At 38.2% G+C, this 23,118-nt stretch overlaps 2 protein-coding genes across 10 annotated transcripts in view; one reads left to right on the top strand and one right to left on the bottom strand.

The window, feature by feature from the left end:
* Positions 1–1,691: 1,691 nt before the first annotated feature.
* Positions 1,692–19,011, bottom strand: KBTBD3 (kelch repeat and BTB domain containing 3). 7 transcript variants are annotated; one of them, XM_037377045.1, is made up of 5 exons: positions 18,745–19,010; positions 17,934–18,363; positions 11,511–11,856; positions 10,067–10,314; positions 1,692–7,241 (listed from the first exon to the last, which is right to left on the bottom strand). In XM_037377045.1, the coding sequence occupies exons 4-5, from the start codon at positions 10,288–10,290 to the stop codon at positions 5,621–5,623; spliced, it is 1,845 nt and encodes a 614-aa protein (XP_037232942.1). In that variant the 5' UTR covers positions 10,291–10,314; positions 11,511–11,856; positions 17,934–18,363; positions 18,745–19,010; the 3' UTR covers positions 1,692–5,620. The 7 variants fall into 7 exon arrangements, with proteins under 7 accessions (XP_037232942.1, XP_037232939.1, XP_037232940.1 ...); XM_037377042.1 differs by lacking the exon at positions 17,934–18,363; XM_037377043.1 differs by lacking the exon at positions 17,934–18,363 and having other exon boundaries at positions 11,511–17,706.
* Positions 19,012–19,113: 102 nt separating this feature from the next.
* The window catches only part of AASDHPPT (aminoadipate-semialdehyde dehydrogenase-phosphopantetheinyl transferase), a 37,050-nt gene continuing 33,045 nt past the window's right edge, over positions 19,114–23,118 (top strand). For all 3 annotated transcript variants that reach the window (XM_037377092.1, XM_037377093.1, XM_037377094.1), the window contains exons 1-2: positions 19,114–19,321; positions 20,427–20,652. In XM_037377092.1, the coding sequence (XP_037232989.1) occupies positions 19,178–19,321; positions 20,427–20,652 (370 nt within the window). In that variant the 5' untranslated portion in view covers positions 19,114–19,177. The remainder of the gene's footprint in view (positions 19,322–20,426; positions 20,653–23,118) is intronic.

A 23,118-nucleotide genomic window follows, 5' to 3' on the forward strand; every position in this document is an offset into this window, starting at 1 on the left:
CGTAATTGTGACAATGAACATACAAATCTCCTTTAAAATGTTATTTTCCAATTTCAGTCAACAAGTCTGGCAGAGAACTTCCTGAAAACAAATAGAAACTAAATGTTGAATGGTTACAAACTTACCAGCTTGCTTACAGGTAACAATAGTTTTACTGACATATTTGCCCTTTATATACAGAATATCATAAAAAAATTAAAAGGAAAATAGTAAGGAGCAGGGGACCAAGACTATGCCACATTGCTGGCAATATATTATACAGGGATATTTCTTACTAGGGCCTATGTATCAACTAGGCTTCAATTTACATTATTACCAGTATTTTGACAGTGCTTGGAAATAAGATGCAAGTGTGCCCTAAATGTCTTACAAGCTAATTCAAACTAAATTCAGGTGCAAGTAGGTGAAAAAATGATCAACAGTGAAGGTCACCAACAGTTTGAATCTCTGCCAGTCTGCAAAAATAATTAGTGCTAATTATACCTCATTGAGTATCCTTCTTTTATTGTGAAGTACAAAACCACTAAATATGATTAGTGTCCATTAGAATAATTTGAACTAGGAAGCATATGATTTCCTAGGGTAGCTGTGCACATAATTCTAAATAGCTCTACTTTCTTCCCCTTCTGTTACTCCGCTATTACTGAGGCTATTATCCCAGGTGAAAAACCTTGGTATATACCAGCTTCCTCCAACAAAAATTCTTGGCCCTCCTTTGCTCATGTGAACTGTCTTGAATTTATGCGTAATTTATGTTTAATAGTTATGTGTAATTCATGTGTGTTTTATTCATTAAATCCAGTCTTTGCTTCCTTGCTGTTGATGACAGTGAGAAAAGCCCTACCATATGGTCAACTTTATATACAAACTGTGCAAGTCCATGGTGAATTCCCTGGATCTGTGGAACATACATATGCAATTTTCTTCTGTTTCTGCATATGGTTACACTGCAGCTCTCAAATTTGGTCTATGAATCCCTTAATTGTTCAATATAAGCTTTTAACATAGTGAACACTGTTGGATGCCTTGTACATGTCTACAAATGCCTTTTGCTAGGTGTGGGGCAAAGACCTTGGGGTGCTGGAAGGTTATTTTTTATTGCTGTAACTGTTTTATCTATGGAGAGGTTTGGAGATCACAATTTTAAGTTCTGGAAGAATATAAGAGAACACAGGGCTCCCTCTCTTTGTACTGATGCCATTTCTGCACCCTTTGCACATGAATTTCAGACTAAGTAGCTTATATGTGCTTTTATTTAAAGCCACTTCTAAGTAGTATGGAAGACCGTTTCAGTCAAAATGAATACCAAACCACTGCAATACTTCAACTGTTAAAAACCCCATACATACCAATCTGAGATAGATGGATCCAATATAAAAAAAGGCATCAATTTAAATGAGTACTTTACAATGGTAAACTTAAAACTTTTAAGCAGACTAAATCCAATTTAGTGTGGGAGCAGCAAATTGATATACAAGAGATACACAAATACAAGATCCAAGGATAATTAAAAAAAAAACACCTCACTGCAGGTTTTATGCATGCTAACTGCATTCTTGGTTATAATCTAACATCAAAAATGTTCTCCAGCTGAAAAAAGAAAGGAAAAAAAATAGTAGTTAACTTCATTAGAAACATTGTAGATTCTCTGTATTTTGAAACTCACTGAAAAAAATCAGACCTGAGAAGGATTCAGTTGCTCAGTGCTTTTATTTCACAAAAGAATGAACATCCTGGCAAACATGTAATATCAGCAGAGCCCAGGCAGCAGCAAAATTTTACTGATCTCTATGCTTTACTGGATGTTAGAAGGGAAAAAAGGTAAATTGACCATAATGTTCAGCTATAGATATTGACAAATATATCCCTGGTTTCAGTCTGTTTTAATTAAAATAGATCTTATGCTGCCTCCTGTTGGTCACTACAGAAACATCTAAAATTAGACTCGCATTACAAACCGCAGACAAGACATTCTACAGCCTGTACCTTACCTACTACCTACTACTGATCAGAGGAGGTATACAGCTTTCCTCGTGGAGTAATACCAGATAAATCTGAATCAGTAAATCTACTCCATTTTATGAATATAATGAATTTTTAACAGCAGTAAACTGACTTACTACAAATGTATTTAGAATATAGAAAATAAATTCATTAGTACATAAATAATAATCATCAGGTCTGTGCAAACATAATCAATATAAACACCTGAATAATTGATATTTATTATAGCAACTAAACCAGTATGATAACATTACCAAAGTTCCATAATGTTTTGATAGCATTCTTTAAAAATTAAGATTATCCAATATAAACATTACTGGATATTAAAATCCCACATACAATATATTTTATCTTCATGTATATTATACTGGTCATGCTTATAATGTGTCCTGTGACATAGAATAGATACTATGAGAAATATTTTGGTTACATCATTTAAGTGCAAATAGTAGATTATAACTTTACATGCAATTTGTATGTTTTAAACTTCTTACTATATTTCAGTCAGAACACAGGTAATCATTACTCTAGTCATCGACTATTTTTAGAGGAAGGTACTTTTTCATAAAGTACTGTGAAATTTGAAAAATTCAAAAAGATGTAGAAAAACTCGCTTTGCGCTAGTTCTGTGACTTTTTTTAAATTGCATAACAGCTGCGTAAAGTAGGCTGAGAAATCTATTTGATCCAGACCTACAGCAGTTACTCATGCAAGTAATCCATATTCTTCTGAGCAGTGTAGTTGACTTCACTGAGATTTCTTACATCATTAGCAATTAATCACAGGATTTGTAACATAGGCCCTTAATTCTATCATAAAGCCTTGTTTTAAGCATGGCTTTCTAACACAGCTTCTGCACTCAATTCTGCTATTTAACTCTGTATGTGGCATTGTGGCAAATGACCTTTTTTCCTACATGAGAGTTGTAATACAGGCTTACCTACATAACTGAAGCAAATTAGTACTATTTCACAGTAACTTTTCTGTAAGCAATGGTATAAAGTAACTGACACTACTACATTATTTCCTGATCACCGAGTGAGAGAGTTCAACTCCCTCTGAAATCCTTGAATGATTTGTCAAAAGTGGGAACTGATGTTCATTCCTGTGCAAATGTAGCATAGAATATTAAAGCAGTGTCTGTTTTCCAAATTAAGCTTCATTCAGTTTTCGCTATATATACTGAGTAATTTACCACATACACCATTGCTCTATCTGATGTCATATGCCAGAGGCTTATACATATAGCAAGTAGCTGGATGGAAGACTGCCCAAAAAAATATGCTGTAAGGGAAGTGCATCACCTGAAATACTGACTGACTTGCTGTTTATGTGACCCAGCAATCTGGTCATGAGAGTGGCAGTTAAAAAAACCTCGCAATTTTCTAGTCTCTTCCAATTTGCATAGCTATTTATACCCAGGTACTATGGGCATTAATATGTTACTTTTCTCATTGCATAAATTGCATACTCATATTACTCAGGTACAAGAACGACACAAAAACACAAACAAAGGAGAATTGGGCTTTCTATTCTGATGAAGTGACAAGTTGCAATAATTAATTATTAATGAAGTCTCTATGCTCCCTTGAGTAGCTTTATTAATGCTAAAACTACTGTTCTCCTATATGTCTATTTTTCTCCTGCTGTTTCAGTGAGCAGGAATAGTATTCTCCATCTCTCCTAAACTGTTCAATACATTTGCTTTGCACTAAGAAAAAGTAGTTGTGTTCCAATATAAATATGCTTGCATTTCAGCATGGTGATTGTAAAGGTTACCTAGCTACGTGCAGTCATGATTTGGAGACTCACTATGAAAAGAGCAACATAAATGTGGAAGTTGCCTGAAATACTGTAACAACAAGCTGTTTACCTCTACAGAACTGACATGCATCTTAATACAAATAAACTATTGAGTGGGAGGGTTCCACTCTATTGTTCTCCACTTGTGCATAATTTTCATTTTCACCCTTATGAAAATATTTATGATAAATGTTATCTGAATTTGTAAAGGTATCTGATAACAAATTAGAGAGTCAATCACAGACTTGGAACTTTGCATTGTGTATTGTTTAAAACAGAAGTATGTTGCTAGGCAATATTAACCTTGAAGTGTTAATACTGAGCTTGAGTTTTGCAAAAAGTACATGCAGTAGTGATGTGATAATGAACTTACCACAGTCATCTCAAGCCATAATAAAAATGTTTTAGACACCTTGCTGAATTTTGTTCACATTTAAACCTTGGAAAAGATGTGCTTAGATGTTTAGAACCATTCTGTCTGGCATAAGACAACCTTACTACTTAATGATACTTATATGCAACATAAAGGCTTCCAATATCTTACTCAAATAGAGAAAATTCTCAGGCTGTGGAAGATTACAAATGAATTTATGAAACCTAGCTAATTTCAGTGTCCTTCTGTCAGACACAGGTCCCACTTGGTATGCATGAGATCAAATTTACCTCACAATGTATGGCTAGACTAATATTAATACTAAAAGTCCGTAACAATTTTAGCGTTATAATAGCTGACTACTGAAACTTTATCAAGCAATATATTGTGTAGCATTTACCATGTAATATTTTAACACTTAGAATTGCCACTAAGTACAAGTGTTTTAATTCATTTAAACGACTATAGAAGCTAAAGGAATTCTTTCACCTCAGAAATACTATTTACTTTGGTTTTAAATATGGGAATTTATTTTTGTAACTTTGTATTTGATGTATGACAAGATACGACCTTTACCCATAGTTAACCGAAGCAACAACTAAAATTTATTTTACAGCTTGCTGTAGGTAGCACTGGAAACTTCAGAGATGGAAGACTTCTGTTAAAAAAACATCCTGAAGTGTTTTTTCATGAGTTAACAGCATGACTGAAGCAAAGATACCACATGAATCATCCATCTTGTAGAAATCTTGCCCAGCCTGCAATATGTTATCAATGTTTATCTTGCCACAGTCAATGGGATGAAAACAGAAAGTACAGCTACTACTAAGGCACAAGGATGGAGAAAAACTGGTAAAACTGAAGAGCTGAAGATAAGATGATAGGAATTATCAGACTCTTCAAGTTAGGTACCTGGTTTTAATGCTGTGAAGGTCACTTTGGCTTTTGCCTTGCTAAGGTCGTTCTAATAAGGTAAAGCTGACAATGAATTCCTATTACAGGTTTATGAATATAAACCCCCTAAATAAAACAACACTAATGTAGATTCCTTTTAAACTTCAGTTACATAGGGAAAACAGTATCACAGTCAGTTTTCTCACTCAGCGGTTTGTCTATCGGGACAACTGTGAATATTACAGAAATAATGGCACATATTACACAATGAATTCCTCATGACTACGCTGTTTTGAAAAGTACTATCATTTTGTAAATTATTCAGATAATTACAGAGAAGACTTGCATATAAAATTAAGTAATACTTTCTATATAATGACTAGCATGAATGACAATTTAATGGACTCTTCCAAAAGCAGTTCTATAGCATACAATTTAAACTGAAGATTTAAACAAAACAGTACATATTCTTCCATCTCTAAATTAATACTTAAAAATCTGTTCTAAAACTTGTGCATTTAAATAGATTCTTTTGACTCAGGAGTTTCAAAATTCTCCAGAGCAAATTGTCAGTACAGGTGACCAGGGGTCCCTATATTTATTAAACTGAATGACCTGACAGTAAAACTCAGTTAAGGCTCTTGGCATTGGTGAAACTTCTTCCCACTCGGACCTGCTACTATGGTAGACTTGAACTTCATCTGTGATTTCTTCTGGAGCATAATCACCACCTAATATATAAATTTTGTCTTCTGTCCCAACTGCCCCTGCATTAAAGCCAGCACATTCAAAAGATCCTTCCCCTTTCCAAACACAGGTTTCTGGGCAAAAACTGTAGACCTTGTAGGTGGAGAGGTCACAAATGTACAATGTACAGTTCACTGGAACGGCTTTGATTAGAGTTGCATGGAAAAACTGCCCAAACTCTGCTACAAGCTCAGACCACTGATCAGTCATAGCATTATACTTGAAGAAACAGTCAAGAGATGGATTAAAGGCATCAGTAATCTCTACTTCTGAGCCAAGAACATAAATTATACTCTGACAAGCACTTGCTTCTGGATAGTAGATACCTCTTGGTAATTGGCTTACAGACTTCCAGTCTTTGGAAAGAGGATTATAGGATTCTACATCCAAAAGACTTCGGGTTTCTTGAGCTCCTCTGGTCTTCCCACCTATTACAAACAGCTGATTTAAGGTTACAACAGATGTGTGCATTGTCCTTGGTTTTTTCATAGCTGACACTATGGAGAATTCATTACTGACTGGACAGTAGCACCAGGTTTGGTCAGTGGCATCATGAAATGGTTCAGCAATATGAAGCCTGACAGTCCTATAACAATTCCCTTTGCATCCTCCAGTTATGAATATTTTTTCTCCATAGCTAGATAAACTTGACCCTGGAAGATCAATCATGTGTGTATGTGGTAGTTCTTTCCATTTATCTGTTTTGATGTTGTAGCAGAATGTATGCCTGTTTTCTCCATCTTCATCAGTTTTATGAACAAATATATATTTTTCTGTTGTTGAAGGACGTGCGTCTGGAAATAGTCCACTAAAGTTTTGCACGCTTTTGACTGCATCATTGATTATTACCGAGCAATCGGCACTCTTAAGTAAGTGTTCTTCAGAATGTAAAAAGTCCTGCAAAGTCTTTTCAGGTAACTGGTGTAGTCTCACTTTTTTAATCAAATTAGGCAGATATTTCTGTCGTGTTTCTAAGTTGTGTTTGGTCCATTGAAGGACAGCTTTCAACACTGATTCTTCCTCAGGGACATTTAGTTCATCAGCCTCAAGACATTTTTGTAGTATCTCAAAATTCATTTCCAAAAAATCACTTGATCTGAGCAGCAAGGAGAAGTGGTGCTGTACAAAATCTAGTGCGTGATCAAATAAGCGGACGGAACCGTAACTTTCTGATAAAGAAAGCAACTGTAAGCAATTCACAAGATCAATACTTTTTACTAGAAAGTCACTGCAAGCTTTGGAAAGGAGTGAAACTTGAAGAAATGACGACAGTTGGAAAAGCATTTCCACATTTTCATTTGTTATCTCTGTTTTTCCTGTGTAAGCGTAATCAAGAAAAGCTTTCACTGCCTTGGGTGATAGATTACTAATAGTAACATTGCCATCATCTCGTTCTTTCATATTAACTTCAAACATGGCTCTGTGAATAAAATACAGAAGATACACACACAAATTAAAGATCTAGCAAACAGCAGAGAATACTGATCTGAGAAGGAGGAGACAATCAGAGGCATGTAATAAGGTGGGCAGGCTGTATAGGTCTAAAATGTGGAGATTCTCATAAGAAAGTGTGCATTTGCTTGATATGGTTGAAGAAAAAAGGGAGTGGTGGTAAGGATATATTCAGTGATGACTCATAAAATATAGCAGCACCTGTGTTTTGTATGGCTTTTCACTGAGAGCAATGAAGTCTGCAGCTCTCAATGTGAGAGAAAATGATTTTTTTTCAGGCCAGCATCAGTTTCAACAGCTTGAGAAAGAAAGGTTGATTTACAAAATATATAGTAAAAAAGCACTATGCATGAATACAGAAAATTAAGTGAAATAAGGCCTTCCAAACTGCAGGCTGAGCAAATGAAGGATGGACAATGGGTGCATTCCTCAGTAATAAAAGTACGTGAGGGGTGAAAGAGGAGAAAAAAACATGAGGAAACTTAATTCTTGCTTTTGAGTTGACCGACAGATGTATGGGTACAGGCAGATGTCAGAAAAAATGAGGTTTTGACACAGGATTGCATGACAGAATGAAACTCACGCAGAAAGTAGATTGTGACTGAATACAAAGATGATGGTTGAAATTGTGAAACAAACTACTGATCAGCACATTTGTGCAAATTTTATTACAACTCAGTACTTTATTAAAGTAGTATTATTTTTACTTATTAAAGACGTATTACTTTTACTACTTCATTAAATACGTAATAACATTTAAACTATTTCACTCAATCTTACATGGCAAGATAAAAATTTTACAAGGTGGTAAATGCTGGCAACAGAACAGTGCTGCAACACCCCTTGCCCTACCCTACCAAAGCCTAAGCATCCAGCTGTCATAGCAACAGCTTCTGAATTTGACAAAAGATGATAGTGGAGAAAGATTTACATAAATCATGAAATAATAAGTATATAATCTGGATCATTAATATATCATATATAGTTCAAGAGTATTATATCATACTTCAGTTATACAATTAGTATCTGTATAGTATGTGATTTTTAAAATCCCATACTTTTATGAAGCCAAAGGAGAAAAAAAAAATCACTGTGTATAACATACTCTTTGGGAAGTGAATGTCAGGTAAATCAGGAACTTGTCTGACCCCTGAACAAAACCATAAAATTACAATAAGACAATCATGTTCCAAATACCTTTTTGCAAAATAAATTACGATTCTTAGAATCCTTTGCTCCTTAACCCAACAGATACAATACAAATCTCTAATTACAGAGTAAAATAGCAACTGAACAATTCTAGTAGAGGGAGAACAATCTAGGCAAAGGCTTTGATTTTGAAAGCTAAAAAGTAGGAAGCTAAATGTTGCTGAATCTTTGGTTTACACAATGAAACCCAAACTAAGAGAAGTCCATACGCCAAGGAAGACAAAAGGTGTTTCATTTTAAAATTTATCTAGTGGATCTGGGTACTTTTTATTTCCTGAAGTTAGTAAATGGACCTTGCATTCCAGGACAACTTAGGAATTTGATGGCTGCTGTTGTCAACTGGTACACACAGGGAGAGGTCTCTCCTGGCAAATTTTTAACCTGAAGAGCCTGTAGGTAGTGAAAAGGACACATATGTTACCATGTGCTTAACTTCAGTTCTAAAAATAACCACTGGAAGCTATTTCATCCCAATATTCCTTTCTACCAGAGCATCTCTGTCCTGTCACGCAGTGAACACTTGAAATGCAAGTAGTTGTGTGTGCGTGTCAGAGAAAAAACAAATCTGCGCCTACAGTGGAGAAATAACTTATTTCCTCTGCATTTCTTCTTTTTTCAGTAGTCCTAAGAGCATGTATAGCCTATATTCTCCATTATATATGGCAGACGCCCACAGACCATGGCGTGCTCCAGGCCATTTGAAAATAACACTTGTCACCTATGTATGGGCAACTGAATCAAGGTCATTAACTCCTTTCCAGGAGCCCTTTCTTTTATTGTTAGAGCATCTTAGCTTTGTGTTTTAGTGAAAAGTGTGTTTAGAAACAGACTTTCTGCATGGAACTAAAAAAGGTTAGCAAGGTTCTTCATAAATTAATATCCTCTATGTGAATGATCGGTCTGGCCCTTAAGAATACATAGTTTTAAGCACCAGAAAGAAGCTCATAGATCCATTTCATTCTGAAGGGCTGAAATATGTAGTTTAGAAAAAATATAACTGTTTAAATACCTCTGAAGACTCTACTATACTGACTGCTCATATTAAACAAAATCCAGCTGTGTTCCAAAACCATGTACAATTTATCCACAATTGCTCAATGCAAGATATATTTGTAATCAGCCTGTTTTGTTTCACAATAGAAATGTGTTAAAGTACATAGACCATTGCATACAAAGTCAAACAATACCATTGCAGACCTTCAAGTATCGATATGGGCAACAGGCAAGTCTTACAAGGTACACAACTTGTGTCACTTCTACCTAACAGCAGAACCATGCACTTACTGTTTGACATTTGTATTGCAGAGTATAGACTGCTGTCTGAATCTCAAATTCATAGTCACCACGTCACTTTGGAAATACAGATGTATTTGGGGTATAGTTAGGCATGTAACACTCTAGTTATGTTTTGATTCTTTTTTTTTTTGCTACCTTATTATGATGTTTGAATGCTTTGCTTAAAACTCTGCAGGCATATGTTCAATTGTGATGATTTATTTTTTAATTTTTGTAATAAGCTCCTTCCCTCCCTCCCGGAGAACTTACAATTCATTTTCTGCAAACTCATGTCAAAAATAGGTTTACCTGAAAAAATCACTGCACGCTGCCAGTACACAACGATGACAAGGAATTATTTCATCTTTCACAAGAATTTTAAAGTCAAAAAATATATTTTGTTCTCTGAACTTCTGTAGTACTTTTAGAATTTGTTGTCCATGACCTTCAGCCACTAAGGAATTGATTTTATTTTCAGGAACAGAAATTCCATTGCAAATAGGTCTGCTAATGTAATCCCGTTGATTGGCCATGGTTTCTTCAATCTATTCCTGAAACTGAAATGGAAAAATAAGTAATTGATTCTGCTGCCTTAGTATTAAAATAAATAAATAAATAAAAAATCAATACACCGTAAAACAAACAAAAAAAATCCCGGCATTGATTTTGGTTTGTAAATCCTATGCACAGTTATAAATTTGTGTTGTAAGTGACTTTTATGCTGAATTTAATTTGATAATACTTCTACTTTGCAAAATACATACACACAGCATACTTTGAAAAGTAAAATAGCTGACATATATCAAATAACAACTCTACAAATAGTACCCACCTGTAGGAATTTTCAATAAAGTCCACAGGAAGCACACCAGGGAGTGTGTTAAAATTATTAAAGGTCATTTAAAGAAAGACTAGTCCTAGGCTTACCCTCAAAAAACCCCAAACTCTCATAATTTCATGTAAAGTGATGATGGATAAGGAAAACTTCGTCACTCATTTTTAGATTCCAGAAGGCTCATCTGTATACTACAAACCCCCAAACTCAAAGCACTTTCTACAGCTTACAGTGAAAGGGAGATACAGGCAACTAGACTACCTTCTCAGTGGATTCCCATTAAGCGCTCCGGACTAAAATAACAGAATACAGACAAACACCGACAGCCTGGCCTAATCCGAGGACTGCTAGGGCTTACCAAATAGGGCCATTTAGAGACCAAATAGGGCCATTTAGAGACCAAATAGGGCCATTTAGCCTGGTGACAGTGCAACTTGGCATGTTTAGTCTATTGATACTGATTTTATCTTGTACCTCTAGTCTTGCCAGGAAGCTGTATGTTTGCTAACAGCTTTATGCTACATACTGTGAACTTCATTTACAATGGCATAAACTAACTGGCTTCAGAACTGACTTAAACTTCAGACAGTGCAAGCTCCCTTGCAGCAGCCCAGTTTTTCTCGTGAAAATCTCTATACTGAAGTGCATTGTTTGTATCATAAATAGGTCTTCACTATTTTTTACAATAAAAGTATTTTATTCCACTTTGCCAACAAAATGAAACTGTAAACCTGTGTATATTTTATTTACACCTATTTAAAGAGCTTTTTATACTGCTACAGATACATAAACTGCCCTCACTGCAAATTTGAATCAAGCCTGGCTATTTTAAAGCTTTAGGAAACATTCCAAGGTTTCTCTATTGCAGGACTTTGCTTCAAGAATTCCATTTAAAATTAGCAACAGATAATGGCCCACCTGAATTGACAAAGAAGGGGATAAAAAATTCCAAGCCAAACCCGGAAACCAGAAGAATATTGCTTTTGGGTTTTACTTTCATGAAAAGGCTTATCTGATAACGTGATACATTCAGAGCAAACTAAGCCATCAGGCAGTCTTCTTCATAGGAGTTACTTTCATAGCAGACTGATCTATACTTTATCTAGTCAGGTAGCTCCAACCACAAATAGACCTCCATGTCTCCTGGAATAGAAGAGATCCATTGATCTTGCTGCCAGCACTGGCACCCTTGGAGCAGGCATCTTCTCCTTCCCATGGCCAGACAATCTCACGTATTCACTCTTTCCATTCTAAGCCTGAGGAACTAGGAAAATACAGAAGAACAAGACCACCATTTATTCTGATAAAAGTATGGCCTCATAAACCCCAACTTCCAAAAATTATAAAGCTTTTTTGTATGTCAAAATTCTCTAGAATACCTTTTTCTTGGGAACTTAAGAGCCTGTTCCTCAAGACTGAATCTTCTAAAGCAGTTATTTCAATAAAACTGGTTTCCCACATTTGAATGAAACTTTAAAAAAAGTAGGCTTTTCACGAATTTCAAGGTTTATTTGGCATCATGTAAAGTAACACTACTTCTAAAGGAAATGTAAACCTTTTCACAAAATTCTGGAATTGATAATAGATAGTAGATGTCTTTCCACTTTTAGATGTCACTTCTATAGCAAGCTCCAACCTACAACTTGCTTTCTGTAGGTAAAATTACCCATTTCAAGAATATTCATCTTTGTATAATGAACACAGAAATATCTAATGTCATCAAGTCCACCTTTACTATTTTAGGCAAAGACATCATATAATCACTTTCATAAAAGCAATCCATGTTTCAAAAAGTTTTCTTTTACATCACTATTTCCACAGAAAGACTACCCAAGTACACTGGTGCCAAGACTGCAAACCTTGTTTTAAATACACAGTCAATTTACTAATGCTTACATATATTCGTTCTTTTGTCAAAACTGTCGTTTAATTTTCCTTTGTATATTTATTCTTGTAATTCTAAAGAATGTTGATATCCTCTCAACTTTTGTTAGAATGAACTGTCAAACTTTTGAAGGTCCATTTAGAATACCGAATTTTTGTTTTCCTTATTATTTCTTGCAGTTTTCTCTTCATCCACTCCAGTCTGATCTCGTATTTCTTTCACTGATATCAGATTTGTTGTACAGCATTACGATTAAGATCTCATCAGTGTCTCACTAGTCCAATTTGTAGGTCACCCAGTGCATCCTAATCTTAATCTGTAACAGCAGTGTCTCATTTTTTATTAAAAGCAAATTTCAGCAGCGTACCTCTAATGTTTTTGTCCCTCATTAAGGACAATACTAATGAATACTGTGCTATAGCTCAGCCTAATTCACCCTCCCCTCCATTAAAAAAACAAATGTTAAAAAAAATTCAATTCTCATCTCCCTTGTAGCCAATTCCTGGTTTATTTGATAATTTTGGTACTTATTTACCAGTTTACTGGATCTGTTAATAATTTTAGCCCTCAAAAATATCTTAACCATCAGCTAAAACTTGGTATGTTAAACAAGGCCAACAAGCAATTATAATTATTTCATGCATTCTTCTACAAAGCCATATGAATTAATCAATAGTTATAAATATTTGATCAAGTTACTGACAAAAGGGTAAAAAACGGAGGATGCAGACATATGTTGTGTAGGTCTGGACTTCAGGAAAGCTGGGCCACAAGCCTCCTTATATTTGTTCCACTTACTTCCATAGGATTCCAGTTACAAAGTCTGTCTTCATGTGGACTACCAAGAACCAAACTCTAGTAGATGGTTCATTAGAGTTGGGATCTCCTACTTTTGTTTCTTAACATACAGCTATGTGCCATACAGCACCTCATGGCAGGCAAAGGCTATATACTCAAGCCCTTTTCCATCATCTGACCCACTGGGCACTTGTCACACAATTAGCTTTCCAGTGTCTCCTGTAACATCATGGATCAGACCCCGAGTACTGCTGTACCGTTACTGGTTATTGCCTGCAGTGACATCAAGTGTGTTCTCTGGTGTGACCGAATTCAAGCTACCCTACCATTTGACTCAACTTCACTGCTTGCGTACTGAACGTTTACACATCTTACACAAAAACCCCGCAAACCTCTAAACAAAACCCCCTTAAAGTTAATACATTTGCCCTGTTTTTCTGCTTGAAAGTCACACCAAACAAGTGCCCGGTTGGCCATTACAGTGAAATTGGATACACACTTCAAAGTTATTAAGGTCAACCCGACATAATACATGTCTGGGGAGATACACGTACCTCTAAAACCTATCTGTACAGATCTCCAGTTGAGGGGCAAGGCATTCTGCACATCTGATAGTTAAGTGCCAAGAAATGGTCAGCCTACGGACAGCCGCAAAGCAGCTAGCAGTTGAACAGGAGGAGGATGGGGATGATAAGCTAATTTGGGTGATTACAGTGTATGAACTAAGGGACCACCTGGGAGCTCTGAGGGTAAAAGCATTCTTACGGTCTGTCACAAAGCCCACTAATAAGGACCCAGACGTCATTAGTTCTGCTGTTCACAAGACCCCTCTACTTTAACACTGGCTTTTCCCCAAGACGCTAAGTGGTAGAGCAGCCCGGAACATAATGAGCTTGTTGATCCAGATGCCAGGTAACCACACTGAGAAGGCTGATAAACCCATAGTCAAAATATGGGATAGACGCACATTCCTATTAGTAGTTTGTAATCTACTGGTAAAAAGCTGCAAGAAAATGTTTAACTGACCTTAATACTTGTATACCAGGCAAACAGCTGCCAAAAACGCTCACTGAATTTCTAGAGGAATTCTTTTACTTCACCAATGCTAATTTTCCCTTTACAAAGATAGTTTTAAGGCTTAACATATTTATAAAGATTTTCTTAGTCCTGCTTAGACATAATTATTCTGTATGTGGAAGAAGCTGAAATGTGTAATTTATTTGTTTATACTTACCCTTATCCTTCAGAAAGCCCAACTCCCCCTTTCAGTACAAATTTCATAACCTGGATATTTGTTGAATCCTAGATACTACACTATAAGACCGTAAATGCAGCATACTGTTAAACTTATATAGGAGTCCAAAACCATCCAGGACAACCATTTTCAGAATATCTCAACAGGCATACACTAAAATCATAATTACTGCAATATGCCTCCTAGAAAAGGTGTTCCTATCCATTCCGCCAGATTTGAAACAGCAGAGCAAACAGAACTGCTGAGTGAGCTTTGAGCAGAGATGAACTTTTGTTTGCGCAGGGTCTACTGTAGTTCTCACCAAAGCATCCATCAAAACATACTCCTATAAAGTGCATATATTCATAAACACACTTGCTGAAAAGATTTCACTAAACCAACAGACAAAATAGTCATAGATGTCGTGACTGACAGATAAAATGGTTACAGAAGTTTAAATGTGCTAATTAAGTTGAGAATGGTATAAGATGTGCAATTAATTCTAAGTGACTAACAGAGGAGAACCTATAAAACAAAGGAGTGTAAGGGATTGTGTATTAAGAATGGAGCACAAATACACAGATGAGGACATAGGGTACAAAATGCCGCTGGAGAAAGCTTACACCAAAGTATGTTGATCACTTCATAATATTAAGATAAAAATATAGATAGATACAAATGTAGGTGACTTTGTAATAGCCTAGGGGATGTAGTTTTGTGAAAGTATTGCACATACCGAAGTATTTTGTGTACGTAAGTTACCACTTTGTCAGGAAAGGCATGTTAGGGCTTGCCTGCCAATAAACATGACCAAACCTTTGTAATGGGACTGAAGCCTGAGACTGTTCCCAGCACAACAGACATCACCCTTACATTACAACCCATTCAGACAGTACAACTAACATTCTGTGTGCAGATGTTCCCTCCTCTATCAACACAGCTGGCAAAAAGTCTAAACCTGTACTTGGTACTTCACTATTTACAAACAATTTTAAAACAATTTATCTACTTTATCTCAAAGCAGCATATAGCTGTGCTACAGCACTCTCTCACCAATTAAAACAAACAAACAAACAAACAAACCATTATTTTTTAGTATTTCTTAGGAGATATGAGAAATAAATTGTTCTTCAAGAGAACATTACCTTGGACACTTAGCCTTCTCCCAACATGGAGAATATGTCTTACTAGACAGCAGGATTTTAAAAAGAGAAATCTTAAAATGCTGATATTTTACAGCATACTTTATGCACCTAGAAAGAATTAAGACCAACAAAGATAAAGAAATTGTATATATTTCTCTAGAAAAGTTTTAGATTTTTTCCCCTACAAAATTCAACTGTATAGTTAATGTAAGTTTTGAAAAGGTGAAGGAGAGCATTTTAAAATCTATTATTAAAAGTAAGTATTATATTATTAAGTCTACTATATACCCATCTCTAGATGATCTTCTGTTTTCACTCCTTATCTATTCAAATGTGGAGAAATTAGTAATTTGTTAACAATTTTTAAAGACACCATTCCCCACTGAACACCTAATTTAATATTCAGCAAGATGAATATGAGTGGAACAGGTATCTAAAGGATTTGGTGACATTTCTAATTGTGGACTAAAAAGACAAGAGTGGACTGAAATGTAATTAAATCAAAAGTACTAAGTTCAAAGTTCTGTACTTTTATATTGTATTATTGTTTTGATTGTCATTGAGTGTCTAATACTCAAAACAGACAGTAACAGAACTCCAGGTTCCTGTCTGGAAATAGCAATGCAACTGAGTCTCACGGCTTTTCACAAATAGCTGAACTTCAAAGAAAATTAATATTCAGTTAATCATTTTTAGACCATTAAAAAAGATGCATGTGACATTCTAAGACATTTAATCCACAAAAGTGGCATTTATCAATAATGTATGTTGAGACAGTATTCTGAGAAGGAAAGGTGACACAAAGGCTTTGAAGCTTTCGGTTCTTTAGAAGTGATTGAAAAAGAAAAAAAAGGGCACAGAAAAAAACCCAGCATGGTACTAGCAGGAAGCAGTGAACTTGCACCAATTCCTGGAGGCATTCCAAAAGTGGAAGATTCCCTCTCTGCAAGCAGTTATCTTTAATTGCAAATCCTCTGACAAACATATGAATCTATTAAGATAAAAAAAAAAAAATGACTTAGAAGAACTTAAACTGACTGGAATTTATCCTAAAGCTAAATTTCTCTAAATCATCGAGTTCCTTTGGAAATTATTTTTTTAGCAAAAAAGTTCAAGAACTGTAATTTTCATTTTCAGAAAAAAATTGGGAATGAAAATGCCATGCTGTATTTCTAAATCTGGCAAAAATAATAACTGCAAATTCTGGAAGAAGAAAGAACTGCTTTTACTGGGTTCCGAAGCCCATCATTTCTGTATGTGATCAAAATACGTGTTTTTTTTCAAAGCATACATGCAATATTGAGTATACTTATAGAATAATTCAGTATAGATTATTATCATTCCATATTTTACTTGTAATAAAAATGTGGTTTTCTACTGAATTTATTCATATCACACATTATACAGTGTATCTTGAATGTCAGTCTGCACAGATGCTTATTTTTATATTTTTTATATTTTTTATAAAAAAAATAGTCAATAAATCCGCTAGTAAAAAAAATGCTACATCTAAGTCTCTCTAAGTAGAAAGCATGACCAAGTCAAGCCTATTAATCAAACCTGAAGGTTTTTTTGCAACTAGGTAAGATTCACATCCATTAGTATTATCATGTATCAGTAACTAAATATAGATATGGCCACAGATTCCTCTTCAAAGTGTGCGGAATACAATGCTTGAAACATAAGCCCCAGCTACAATTCGATATTGCTGAGCAGCATTTTCCTGGGGGCAGGGGGGGTTGACTGCTGTATTCTCCTGTCAGTTAACTTTGTCTTTGGATAATAAATAAGGGAGTACATAGGACATCCTTCGCTTGACCAAGTCATAAAGAGAAATGGGAATCATATTTAAAAATAAGTGAATTATACTATTGATTCCTTGCTGAAACATTTTCCCCCAAAACATTACTTCCATGTTTAAAATATTTTGCAAAGACCTAGACCTACCTATACCCAGTTGTAGCTGAGACTTACTCTAGGCAGAAAGACAGCACAGTTCTGATGGCCTGTGTAGAATCAGCACTTTTTCACATTAATAGGGGGCTGGGAATGCTAAATCACCAAAAAAAAAAAAAACCAAAACAATGAGAGATTCTATGAAATCCCTGAAATAATGTGAATTTCAGTATTTTTGCATCATGTGTACATGGTCAATAACTGTTAAAGCATAAGTATTTCTAAAGGCAAGCAACAGAAAGGAGGGTTGTAGATTTTCAACCAGACCCTAAATTTTTGGCCATGGCACAACCTCAAAACCAAAGGGTAAAGAATACGATTACCTTGGCCTGTAATCGAGGGCACAGGGGAACCCAGTTCTGTTAACCACTACAGTTCTTAGCAGAACAAAGGCACAGAATATAAAAGGCTTTTGTTGGGCCATACTCTCTAGAAGCCAGACTCCTGCCGGGGCGATGCCGCACTTGGCAGCCGTGTGTGCACAACCGTCCCCGCAGTGCCAGGCAGCACCGGGCAGCACGGCCAGGGAGTGCACAGGCCGCCGCCGCCGCCGCAGCGCCCGGCGTGTGCCAGGTCTACCCGGGACGGTTCCTCAGGACCACGGATGCGCTAAAGATAACGATGGGCACAGAGGCACCGGGGGGAACGATCTGCTGTTAACCGATACCGGTACCACGGAGACCCGCCAACGGACACTATCCCCGAGGGCACAAACGCGGCCTTGTCTCGCACAATGCCGGGGGCAGCCAGAAGCTACAAGGAAAACACGTTGTTTTTGTCATGGCCGCGGTTAAGTGCCACCCCCGACCGCGTCAGCGTACACCCAGCCCCGGCCCGCCCCTGCAGCCCGGCAGCGTCGCCCCCGCCCTGCCCGCCGGAAGGAAGGTGGCGGCCTCCCGCCGCTGCTGAGCATGCCCGGGCCGCCCGCGCATGCGCCCTGCGGCGCCGCCGTTCATTCTAAGGGACTAATTCTGACGGGACAGGCAGGATGGTGCAACGGGCTTCCCCTCCTCTCACAGCGCGACCGCGGGGCCCGGCTACGGGATGTGGCAGTCTCCAGCGCCGCCGCTTCTCCGCAGCCGGCGAAGAGCTAGTTCCCCCCGTTAGCGCTCCCTCCGAACAGCGCGCACCCACCTGCAGCCAACACCAGCAGCTCACCGACCAGTCTGGCCCACCCTCCGCAGCAGCGTCGCCAGCAGATTGGTCTCTTCCGGTGTCATTCTCCCCCTTCTTGCACTCGGAATGGTTCCCCCGGCCGTCAATCCAGATGAAAGCCCACCCATCCTCCCGAGCGGGTTCCTCTCTAGGCTCTGTGACGACACCACGGGTATAGCTTAGCCGCAGGCACCGCCTTTCCCCCGATACGTCGGAACCTGGCGCATTCCCCTGTCACTCACAGGGCACCCTGATATCGGATTGGCTACCTCGCCTCGACCGCAGGTCCCTCCCTCCCACCGAAAGGCGCATGCGCGGGGTGTGCCGCTCTGTCGCGGCGGAGGGGGCGGGGCGAGGGCCTCGCTGCCGTTGGACGGCGCTGGGGTGCGCGGTCGCGTCGCGTCGCGTCGCTATGGGGAGCGTGCGCTGGGCCTTCCCCTGCGGCGCCTGGCGCCCCTGCCGCCAGGAGTGGCTGCTGGCGGCGCAGCTGGTGCAGCCCGAGGAGAAGGACCGCATCGGCCAGTTTGTCTTTGCCCGCGATGCCAAAGCCGCTTTGGTACATGCTGGCGGGGGGGCGGGCCCGGCGGGGGGCGGGGCCCCTCCCTCGGGGCTGGCGGCGTTAGTCCGCGGGCGGCACTCCGTGGGACCGAGCTGCCCGCAGCCGCCTCTCTCCTCCGCCGCTGCGGGCGAGTGCGGGCCCCGCCGTGGGTGTCCCTGCCCCGCCGTGGGGGAGGCTGCCGGCGGGCCCTCGGGGCACGGGCGGGGGTCGCTGGGCTGAGGAGCCGCCTCTGGCTCCGCTCGTGGTACCGGCACCGGCCTTTTCCCGTGGGGACGTGGTTGTCTCCGCAGATTCAGTATGGCTCAAATTTCTGATTTCTTGTAGGGAAGCATGCCCTGCAAGGGCATTTCAGGGAAGTAAACGCACTACAAAGTGTTAATTGCCAGCTCTGCTTCGCTTAGGAGGAGGAAGGGATGTTTGCAGTCAGCTATTAGTGGTTATTCTGAAAGAATTCACAGGTCTGACGATGTTAAGTTACAAAACTCAACCATTTTTATAAGAGGCAAAATCAATGTACTGTAGGAGACTGTACGCGAACACAGTAGCTAACATGTAAGCAAATAAAGCTGTTTTACATAATTTAGGTTTTAAATAGCATATAATTGTGATAATACCGACTTCTGCTAATTAGGCTATAAGGAGTTCCTCATCGTTTTTAACTGTTTAGTATTTCATTTAGCACTGAAATAGCTGAATGAGTGTTCTGAAAGGAAAGCTGTTCAGACAGCTTTACTGTTCAGTGTGGTATAAAAAGTACTCATCTGTGCAGTAAAGTATCCTAAGTAAGTAAGGAAAAGAAGGACCTATTTTATGTGATTTTTCCAGTGTGGGACTGCTTTTTGTTGGGTCTTGTGTTGTCTCTGTGCTGATAGTGATGACAAATGTATTCTATACTTGTGTCTGGTGAACTCTTAATTACATTTACTTGACACAGGCTTTTATAAAAGGGAGAAATATAAATAATTTGGCTAAAATACAGTCTTATTTTGTGTCAGCAATAATGAAGTGACTTTTTTTTTAGACAAGTGGTTTTCTAGCAACCACAGATATTTTTCACACAGCCTAATAGCTCTGTACGAATCACTTCCATTTTATTTCATAGGCTGGTCGCCTGCTGATACGGAAATTAATTGCGGAAAAGTTGTGCATACCTTGGAATGAAATACACTTGCAAAGGACTTCAAAAGGAAAACCTTTCCTGGCAAATAACGAATTCAGTATCTATTCAAATTACAACTTCAATGTCTCTCATCAAGGAGATTATGCAGTTCTTGCAGCTGAGCCTGAGCTTCAAGTTGGCATTGATATTATGAAGACTAATTTACCAGGTAATGCATTATGGTGACCAAAGCAGATTCTATAGTGTTTAAGTGCTGAATGTTTTAATGTTTCCCAAAGAACCAATCTGTGTCCTAGAAATTTAGTGTAATTAGAAGAGGGTGTATGAATGTATTGTGTATTTGCTTTTTTATAGTTAAATGCAGTCCTTATTGTTTATTTTGGCTTTTCTGTTACGCCAGTGAAGGATATATTTCCAGTTCAGAAAAGCAGAACCCTGGAAAAACAAGGTCACGAATCCTGCTATGATATTGGTATCTGCAAATACCTTAACTAACAGGTTTGCTGTCTGTTAGGTGGTAGTAGGGACAACTTTCAAAGTAGGGACAGTGGGTTCCATCCCCATGTATAGACTATGACTGTTGCTCCCTTGTCCCATAAGCATGGACATTATATGTGTCAACACCAGGCCCAGTACTGCAGCGAACTGGCAGTTGTTGGCCTATTTATTTGTATGAATTGTTGCACTAACCTGACTATATTAGTGAACTATCAGAACTGAAATTATAAAATAGAATTATAGCAAAGTGCATATTTAAATACGGTTTTATGGAGATAATTTAATTTACAAATATTCATTGATGTGTGACTGGGTTAAAGGAGAAACATACCACGATTTGCAATTTATGGGGATTTTAGTTTTTTGAGAATGTTTAACCAGATAGCTATGTTCTTACAAATCTCTTGGCAGTCTTCAATTTGCCCAGTATTTTATGCTGCAAAATAATTTGTGTAAGGTAAAGATTCAAATAAACCTTGACTAGATAACTTCCTCTCCGATTGCTTTACACCTTTTTAATGATTATTATAAGCGTACATTTTTGGATTGGCACGTTTAGCTAAGATGCAGAAAAGTATTACTGCAATCGAAAGTGAAGGTCTTCCTTGTGACTCCCATCCATCTGCTCTAGACTCTCCCTCTACAAATGGTGGTCAGCATGTGAGGCCACACCATGGAGGGGTGTACCCACACCAGAGCAGTTGTAGATTTTGTGGCAGAAGCTGGCCTGTGGGTAAGGCTGTGCTGGAACAGGTGCACTCCTGAAGAGATTGCAGTAATGCAGGGCCCAAATACCAGATAAAGCTCGAGGCTGGTGCTTTTATCATAGCTCTACCAGGCAAAACAAAACAAAGTGGTGTCCCAGCTGTGTCTCCTCCCAATGTCTTGCACACCCTCAGCCTATTTGCCTGGGGGTGACAGAGGGACAGAGAAGACCTTGATGCTGTGCAAACACTTCTGATACTGGTGTGCTATCAATGCTGTTTCAGGCATAGATCTAAACCACAGTGCTGTACAGGCTGCTATGAAAAAAATGTAACACCCAGGCCCATTACCCTTGGAATACTTTGGCTGGGCTTGCCACAGGCCTTACTGCTAACTATTCATTTTTAAAAGCTTTACCTGGTTGAGCAGGTAGATAGTGAAAATCAAAAGATTCAAATGTTTTTATTTTAAGCTTTTCTCGGGAAATTAAAAATGGGAAGTAATTTATACATGTTATATATGGAGGTAATGATGTCTTCCGCTCTGCTGGCATTTTATGCAGCTGGAAATATAGCTGGCATTTTAAAGACGCATTGCTGATATCCAGCTGACAAGGCTTATGCAATGTGTTAAGCTCTCTTTCTGAAAGCAGGAGACAATTGTGGAGACTTATGTTTACATTTAGGTTTAGAAATGTGTATTTATATTACTTCTCTATTTTGGAATACAATACATTGAACTTTGTAAGGGAATGCATTCTTGGTTCTTTTCCAGTTAATAGAAAAAAATCTTTCAACTTCAATATTAGCTGACTTTATTTTAAAAAAATCCCAAAACCTCACCTCTACTGCTTCCTTTCTCTTGTATTTTTTACTTACTTATTCACTATTCCTTTCTTATTTCCTTCATGTGCAATTGCTTAAATGGTGGATAACTCAATGTCCGTTGATTTATTGCTCATTCTACAGGCAGTGTCAGAAGAAATGAAGGTTCTTTTACCTTGTGTCTGAATGTATTCTTCATTCAGGGTCTCTAGTCACTGCTGTCATAAGAGCTGTAGAATCAAAGTTAGGTCATCAGTATATGTTGCCACTTGTTCTTAGTTATGCCTGCTAAAGTTGACTAAATTTAGGGGAAAAAATGTCTTGAGTTCATCCTATTAATGATGTTTTGGTTCCTATTCTGCTTCTGTCATGCAGCTTTTTGATTGCCTCTCCTAGGGTTTCCAAACAACAATATGAAGCTGAAGTTCAAAGGAGAATTTGGTGTTGGGGAAAGAGTTGAATCTCAGGAGAAATGTAGGAAAAGCGATGAAATCGGACTGGGTTTTTAGTTAATTAAAATGACTGTTTAGAGACAACATTCAGTTCTTAACTTCTTTGGTGGCACTAGAGGCTCCTGCCAACATGTCATAGAACTGTGGACAGTAGCAGTCATGACCTCTTATGATAAAGGAAATGCTGCCACATCC

The sequence above is a fragment of the Falco rusticolus genome, chromosome 2 (genome assembly GCF_015220075.1).
Source record: "Falco rusticolus isolate bFalRus1 chromosome 2, bFalRus1.pri, whole genome shotgun sequence".
NCBI classification, from domain to species: Eukaryota; Metazoa; Chordata; class Aves; order Falconiformes; family Falconidae; genus Falco; species Falco rusticolus.

Bases quoted from the DNA above. Each gene is read 5' to 3' on its own strand.
- KBTBD3 (XM_037377041.1), bottom strand. From the start codon at position 10,290: ATGGCCAATCAACGGGATTACATTAGCAGACCTATTTGCAATGGAATT. The intron at 7,242-10,066 runs GTAAACCTATTT...TTTTATTCACAG, and splicing joins GCGTGCAGTGATTTTTTCAG to AGCCATGTTTGAAGTTAATA.